The sequence below is a fragment of the Hordeum vulgare genome, chromosome 3H, assembly GCF_904849725.1.
Source record: "Hordeum vulgare subsp. vulgare chromosome 3H, MorexV3_pseudomolecules_assembly, whole genome shotgun sequence".
Taxonomy (NCBI): Eukaryota; Viridiplantae; Streptophyta; class Magnoliopsida; order Poales; family Poaceae; genus Hordeum; species Hordeum vulgare.
The window spans coordinates 499,834,107-499,842,382 of NC_058520.1; the positions used below are offsets into that span (position 1 = coordinate 499,834,107).

Here is an 8,276-nt window from a genome sequence, read left to right on the forward strand (position 1 = left end):
AGGAATAAAGTGTAAGTTTCAGTTTCAGCATAAGGAGTAGAACATTTTTATTCAGTTTCAGTTTATTTCCAGTCAAGTTTAAGCATGTAAACTGAAAGTTTGTTTAATCATGTTTAAACACTGACTAAATTTGTCATGATTCATACTGACTAAACACACTAAACTTGGCACGATTCATACACTGACTAAAAAATTTCAGCAAGTTTCACATGATTCATACTTGCAGGTTTCAGTTTACAGCAAGCTTCGCAACCTGAATTTTATGTTCAGCACGTTTCAAAACTACTACAAGTATACAGTTACACTGACTAAATCATGTGAACACTGAATTTTGAAACCTGGAGTACTCCTTTTGTCTCAATATTTTTTTCATTTTCAGTACTCCAAGTATACAGCAAGTTTGTCTCAATTTAAGTTTCAATTATACGGCAAGTTTGTCTCAATATTGTTTCAGTTTCAAGTACTCCAAGTATACAACAGCAATATTCTTGCATACTCCAAGTATACAGCAAGTTTGAAACCTGGAGTAACACATGATCCAAGTATACAGCAAGTTTCAGTTCCAATTTTAATACTGAATTTTGTCTCAATATTGTTTCAGTTTCAGTTTGTAGTGGAGTAAAGTCACACTGAACTTTGTACCTGCAGCTTCCTCTTGTGGATCATCCTCCTCTACTGGATCTTCAGGTACATCATCCTCCTCTTGTGGAGGAGCTACTATGAAGATGGAGCACCCTGGAGGCAGAGCTGTGGGCAAGAAATACCTGTGCACGTCTAATTTGAATGATAGGGGGTGTAACTGCAAAATTGACTTTTTTTACAAAAGTTTGTCTTCTTACGTCACTTATTTCGTCACGGAAGGAGTATCACACAGCTACATATAGGAGGACTTATCACGATTTACTAGAGTGAGAATCGACTGTAGTGAGAGTTAAATCATGGTGCAACCACAGTTTACAAAAGAAGGTTCATGATGCTGAGCGCACACAAATTGCACAACAGGATGCAACTGGTTACAGGTGCTTTTCCCGACCTAGTAATTCGATTGATTAAAATATTACAACAGCTAGGTCCCTGGGGGAGTATATAACCCAGCAGCACGCCAACCTTTGAATGACTGACATGACATAATTGTTAAGGCACTGGTGCACATTTGCATTAGAGGGCACACAGTTCATTCACTAGACCTTTGGCTCCTGAAAGTTGATTGGTATTTCTGTCATTTGCGGCTGATGCTTCCTGACCTGTGAGAAATGATGCATAAGAATGTAACCCATGCCAAAACAGTGCTTATATTAGAAATGATCAAATGTTAGTACCTTCACACCAGCCATTGATAACAGGTTGTGAGAAGCAACATAAACATGATCTGAGTTGTCAATCCTTTTCTCTACAAAATAGATGACTTCAGATACACCTGACTGCAAAAGATCAGCACAATGGTTAGAACTGAACAGATTATCTTCCTTTTATGCGTGCTCAGGTAGAAGTTACTTCCACATAAAAATAGTGTGAGTAGTTATTTTTGTTGATTTAAGGGGGAATTTCGTATTTCAGAATTTACATGGTAATTATTTTTTGCATATTTAAGGGAAATAGTGTAACATGAGAACTGCTGACTGAAACGTCAGACTAGTAAATCATTATCAAATGTAGAGTCTTTGCACAAATTAGAGTTATAGATTTTAAATGGCAATGTTTGTGGTGAGCCAGAATAATTTGATTAAAAAGAGCAGCCCAGTGCACGTAGCTCCCACTTGCGTAGGGCCGAGGAAGGGTCCAACCAGAATGGTTTGATTAAAGGTGAAAATATTATGTAGTACAAACTTAGATGCACATTTATAGAATGCATGTTTAGAAATATAGCGAAACTTGTAACAAAGAAAATGTGAGGTTTGAATGTATTTCATCAACGCTTGGGTGAAATTCTAACTCCAAAATGACAAAAATACATGTTCATTTACTTTCAGGACTAACCTGGATGATAATCTTAGCGCACTCATTACAGGGGAACATGGTGACGTATAACTTCTGCAGTAGAAGGGAAACAATAAGGCATTTGTTGATGACTAATTACATAATGGAGAAGGAGAACGGAAATAGCAAACCTGTCCAGCCGCTGAAGCATGGTTTGTATTCAAAATAGCATTAACTTCAGCATGAACAACATAGCTGCCAACAAGTAAAAGAGAGTTAGGTTTCAACATCTAGACTGCTATAAGAAACTATTTTGTGGAGGACAATGCATCATTCTGCAAGTGGCAATTCTAACATTCAATAGTTCTGTTGTCTAATGTAAATCAGGCAATAAAACTTACATTCACCAAAAAAACATGGATGACAACATAGTGAAGTGGCAAGATATGAAGAGTTGACAGTTTCACGAGTGGCAAGCCAGACAATTGCTAACCAGCAGTGCGGCTATATTGCTTGTGAGATCAATTATTGCTTACAGAAAACTAAGGTAATCAGAGTTTCTTTCACAGTATAGCACAATACAGAAAGGTTATCTGGCGGGTTTTCTGAAAAACACCCACTGTATCAGTAAATTCGAATTTTATTCAAGTAGTATTTCTGCTAATTAGATGTGCTTACATGAGCTTTTTTTTCGATGAATGTGCTTACATGTGTTATGTCCCAAAACATAGAGCAACAACCATTTTACTGAGAAATTCATAACTTACGGATATTTTGTCTCCAATGGGTCCCCTCTTGCAGATTTCTGCAGTAGAAAGTAATATAAAGGAATTGATATGTGAAATAGTCGAATTCCAGCAAATGTGTCAAATAGTATTTAACTGAATAAAAATGAACGCCACATGAGAAACTCAAATTTACAATAGCATTAATAGAGCTAATTCACTGCTAGTTCTTATGAGGGAATGGCCCTCAACTTACAACCCTTCTAATTAAAGCTTCAAGGACAATTACCTTTGCCCAAGGAAGCTTATCATCCGAACAGCCTCTTGGGAATCCATTGTAGCCAATACCTGTTGGTAAAAACAGTTGAATTATATTACCAAAAGAGGACAAACTATGGCACTTGGCCTATCACAACAACCCTTGTACTTTGCTTATCACTACTGCAGCCATCAATTGAAGTTTTTGGATAATAAATCAAGTTACATATCATAAAGCAGCATAGGCTCCATCCTCACCTAGGATAATGCCCTCTTGGCTAACCAAGCATGCGCCAACCTGCATAAAATCGATTTTAGGTAGACATATCATAGTGTTTGACTAACAAGAGTGACAAAATGAAAAATCTTACATGAGTTGCCACCTTATGTTAAGATTTATTTTTTGTCACATTCACTGAATAAAAGATGTCAAAACAAACTTCTTTCGATAGAATTACAGAACTGCCACAGATCCCTGATATTTGCTGCTTTGTGTTAAAAGCTCTAAAGCACTATAATAGTTTTAATTTTAAAGGTTGATCGATCTTAATTGACTCCGCCTAGAACGAAGTCAGCCGAAGTTGCACACCCGTTGCAGTATTGATCAAACCTCCTCTCCCCCACCATCACCACCACCAACACATGCACGCTTGTCAAGCACACAACCTACGCAGAGCCAGTTCTAAGCCTTTACTCCCGCGGCAGCTCCACCTCACGACCCTAAACACCCCGGTGATGCCTCCTCTTTCAGCTCCATTACCGCATCACTCTAGCTTCCAGCTTGCATTCACCGGCATGAGTTTGGCATCAATTGTGTTTTGGAAGGAAAAACAAAGCCAATTGCCTAACGGCAGTTGAATTATTCACTGCAATTGCTAAAGACAGCTGGTCTGCCACGTTCGTACATGGCTTTCCATTATCTCACGCAGTCGCAGAACATCAGTTTCATTGAGGAATTTCTACGAACAGATCGACCGCAAACACGTATTTAGGATATTCTGACAGGCGTCAACAGAGATGTGCTTCACCTGCCGGTTAGGATCCTTTGAACGCTCGGCCGAAAGGAACGCAATCGCCATGAAGTAGTCGTCCCATGAGATGAACCTGCAACAAGAACCAACAAAAGGGGGGGCACAGATCCTCCCAAGCTTAACAAGAGCGGCAACCAAGATACGCGAGGCGGCGAGGGGCGGTGAAGGAGGGCCCGGCGACGAGGACTAACCCTTCCCTCTTGGTGGTTTTGAAGGGGTCCTGCGCTGGCGGGTGCCTGGCGGCGCAGCCGTTCGCGGGGAGTGGCTCGGTGCACGGCGGGGGCGGGCTCTGGGGCTGGGGCTTGGCATTGGTTGCCGAGTAGGAGTACAGGAGCGCGGCTACGGCGCCTGCGGCGGCCGAGATGGACGCCACGGCAAGATCCCTCGTTGAGGCCATCGCTCGGCGGCTAGATCCGGGGCGGAGCTCGCTACCTACGGAAACGCGGGAAATTATTTGGCGGGGGCGCCCTTCCTTCCTTCTTTTGTTGACTTTTCCCGCGTCCAGAACTCCAGATTTGGAATCGCCTGCCGGTCCTTTTTATGGGCTAATATTTGGTCCTGTCGACCTGGAATTGATAATGATTTTGTATCCAAGAAAGTCGGCCTTAGGGGCATCTGGACAAATTTTCGAGCCGGCCCATATATATATACTACTCCCTCTATCCGGAAATACTTATCCTAAAAATGCATATAATAAATGTATCTATAATTAAAATAAGTCTAGATACATTCATCTCTAGGACAAGTATTTTCGGACGGAGGTAGTATATCACTAATCCCTACAGAATTGAAGGTCTCACAATTAATTAAGCTCTTAACTAAAATTTAATCATTTAATTTTAATCGAATCAATAATCTAAGTTCCTTAGATTAAAGGTCTCATAATCAATTGATGTCTTTAATTGTAACTTGGTCATTCAATTTTGATCGGGTCAATAATTTCTAAAATCTCTCGCATTCAATTTTTATACAATACACTATGCTTTGTAATTTTAAAATATTCATAATTAATCGAGGCTTCAATTTAGAATTGGGTCCGTCGATTTTGACCGGGTCAACAATTTCTCAAGCAACTTTCTTATTTAATCATTTTAATTTTATACAATTCTTAATTTTCAAGCTCTTTCGTTCAACTGAGGTATTCAATTTTTGATTTGGTTTATGATTTCGATCAGTTCAATATTTTTCAAATCAATCAGCAATAACCGATCTATAAAAGCATATCTACCCCTTGCACACTTTCATCGTCGAGGAAAAAACACCACTAATGTAGCACGAATATAGTACATACAACCACCGACGTAACTTATGCCTACATAAATATAGGTTGATTAGCGGATAACACAGAATCACACCGCATAAAAACACATTCCATCAGTTTCAAAATATAATGGGTATTAGATTTTTAGAAGATCATTTTTTTAACTCTCACCAAGTTCACAGCCAAAAATATCGACATACACAATATTAAAAAATGAAAATTCATTTCATGTTGAATCTAATAACACCGATTTGATATTATGAATTGTGATATATATGAAATTTAAGAATCCCAACAAATTGAACGGCGCAGCAAAGCACGCCCTCATACGTCTCCAACGCATTTATAATCATTCTAGTATGCTTTTTAGTCATTTAGTTGTTGTTTTATATTATTTTTAACACTAATCTATTAATCCAGTGCCAAATGTGAGTTGTTGTTTTCTGCATGTTTTTGTTTTCAGGAATACTATATCAAACGAAATCCAAATATCCCAAAAAAAATTGATGATTTTTTTAAACAAGATAAGAACCTTGAAGTTTTCGAGAAAGACCGGAGGGCACACGGGATGCCCCCAAGCCAACAGGGCGCGCCCAGGGGGGTGGCTGCATCGTGATGGCTTGCGGCCACCTCCCAACTCTCCGACTCCCGTTTTGTGGCTTATAAATTCCCATATTCCCAATAACCCTAGGGAACCTCCTGAAACACTTTTTTTGCCGTCGTAAGTCTCTGTTCCGTCGTGTACTCATCTGGAGCCCTTTTCTGGTGTCCTGTCAGAGGGGGTAGATCATCGAGGGTCTCTACATCAACCTTGTTGCTCTCATGGTGATGTGTGAGTAGTTCACCGCATACATATGGGTCCATAGTTAGCACCTAGATGGCTATCTCTGTGTGTGTTCTTCGTTGCCATGATCATCGTGATTCCCGCGACGATCTATCTTATGTAATCACTCTTATGCAGTGTGTTTGTTGGGATTCGATGAATTATAGGTTTGTGTTCAAATTATTCATGAATCATATTTGAGTCTTCTCTAAATTCTTATATGCATGATTGTGATAGCTTCATATTTTTCTTCGATCTATTGATTTGGTTTGGCCAACTAGATTGATTTATCTTCAGTGGGAGAGGGGCGTTATAGTGGGTTCAATCTTGCGATGCTCAATCCCACTGGCGAAAAAGGACATGACATGTATTGTATTGCTGTCACTAAGGATAAAACGATGAGGTTCATTCATATTAATTGGATTTACTTTGTCTACATCATGTTATCATCCTCCAAGTATTACTCTATTTTCAATTAATACTCTAGATGCATGCTAGATAGCAGTTGATGGGTGGATTAATAGTAGTAGATGCAGGCAGGAGTTGGTCTACTCGTTCACGGACGTGATGCATATATGTAATGATCACTGTCATGAATAAATATTGCATAACTATACGCTTTTATATCAATTACCCAAACAGTAATTTATTTACCCACCTTATGCTTTCTACGAGAGAGAAGCCTCTAGCGAAAACTATGTGCCCCATGTCTATTCACAAATATATTTACAAAAACACTAACTACCTCACTGCCTTTTATTATCTATATTTACCTATTACATATAAACTATCTATCTATCACTATTTATCGCTTGCAAGTAATGAGTTCAAGGGGATTCACAACTCTTTTTCCCGCGTTGGATGCAAGCACTACTGCACGATGCTGCTAACGCGACACTATAATTCGAGACTTTTCGACAAAACTGTGTGCGATCCACCAAACGCAAACGATATAGTTCATGCTTCGTCGCCATTGACACGAACTGTGTGCGATGGCGGATCCATCAAATACGATTCAGAAAAGAGTTGCACGTGTGATGCGTGACACACAGTTCTCCATATCAACTGTTTGCGATTAGCTAAAATAACACAAACGTTTACAGAGATCCAGATATGTGCGATAGAGGGCACACAATTCACTACCATAAACCATGTACGATGATATAGCAGAACACAAATGATTCGGTATAACAAGATGCATGCAATATACAACAAACACGTGAGTAAACAGAATAGTGTGCGAACACAAGAAATAACACAAACGGCTGGTGCTAGTGACCGGTGTGTATTATGGGGAAATGCTTGATGGTATACAATTGTTAGCGGTTGATGAAATCGTCACCGATGGTTTTCGTAGTTTAGTCCGTGTGTATTGTGATTTGCTATGTCTGCACAACATCTATGTTGTGCCTACAAAACAACAACACATGCACTGTTGATGAAGTCCAACACATGTACCCGCCCCCGCTTGTTGGCCGCCTCGTCCTCCATCGGAAAAGCAGACGATCCTCGACGACGGACGGAGGAGGAAGTGGAGCATTAATGGAGAAATTGGGAGCGAGGCAGGCTGTGGGTGGAGGTTAAAGGGCTCGATTCCCGGTGAGCCAGTTGCGCCTATGCGGCGGGCTGCTCGCATGCATCCCTCTCAGCCTGCGCGGCGGACTGCTCGCATGCGTCCCATCTAATCAAACCTGCACCCACAACACCTCCTAGCCAATATAATAAGGGGGCATGTGGCGATACATAATTGGATAGTGCAAAGCACACATTTTTTATTATTAATAATCACATTTGTGAACTTACCATTCCCCCTCGGTCTCATCTTGTCAGTGCGTTCCCGCCCGAGGAATCCAGTGCACGCTTCGGCACCACACATGCGTTTCTTTTGGCCACGTCCCCACACGCAACTGCGCAGGTTCCCACGCAAGCTTCTCCATCAGTTTCCCGCCACAAGCGAATGAGAAAAAGAGCCGGCGTGCGACATACGCGGATGCACACCTAGTGCAGCCTAGCCCATCTACCAAGCATGCCAACCCGACAAGGCGCCACCTCTGCCATCAACCTCCTCAACAACAAAAATGATTTGGTGCAGCCGCAACGCCCCGTCGAGGCCAATGGCATGCCTCGCGACGCGCCGGAAAATGTTGTGTTGTGCATCATCACAAGAGTTGAGCAGACCCTTGGCGCAGGGCGTGGCAACACCGCCGAGCAACATAGTTGCCTCACCGCTGAGGGGTTGTAGTGCGCCAAACAAGAAGATC

General features: G+C 41.1%; 1 protein-coding gene across 1 annotated transcript; it reads right to left on the reverse strand.

The window, feature by feature from the left end:
- Positions 1-904: 904 nt before the first annotated feature.
- Positions 905-4,391, reverse strand: LOC123440292 (deoxycytidylate deaminase). Its single transcript, XM_045116870.1, has 9 exons — positions 4,123-4,391; positions 3,929-4,004; positions 3,159-3,198; positions 2,932-2,990; positions 2,685-2,722; positions 2,109-2,172; positions 1,978-2,031; positions 1,320-1,421; positions 905-1,244 (listed from the first exon to the last, which is right to left on the reverse strand). Exons 1-9 carry the CDS (start codon positions 4,326-4,328, stop codon positions 1,182-1,184), a joined length of 702 nt encoding a protein of 233 aa, XP_044972805.1. The 5' UTR covers positions 4,329-4,391; the 3' UTR covers positions 905-1,181.
- Positions 4,392-8,276: the final 3,885 nt, after the last annotated feature.

Bases quoted from the DNA above. Each gene is read 5' to 3' on its own strand.
- LOC123440292 (XM_045116870.1), bottom strand. From the start codon at position 4,328: ATGGCCTCAACGAGGGATCTTGCCGTGGCGTCCATCTCGGCCGCCGCA. The intron at 3,199-3,928 runs GTGAAGCACATC...GATTTTATGCAG, and splicing joins CAAAGGATCCTAACCGGCAG to GTTGGCGCATGCTTGGTTAG. The intron at 2,032-2,108 runs GTTTGCTATTTC...CTTCTACTGCAG, and splicing joins ATGCTTCAGCGGCTGGACAG to AAGTTATACGTCACCATGTT.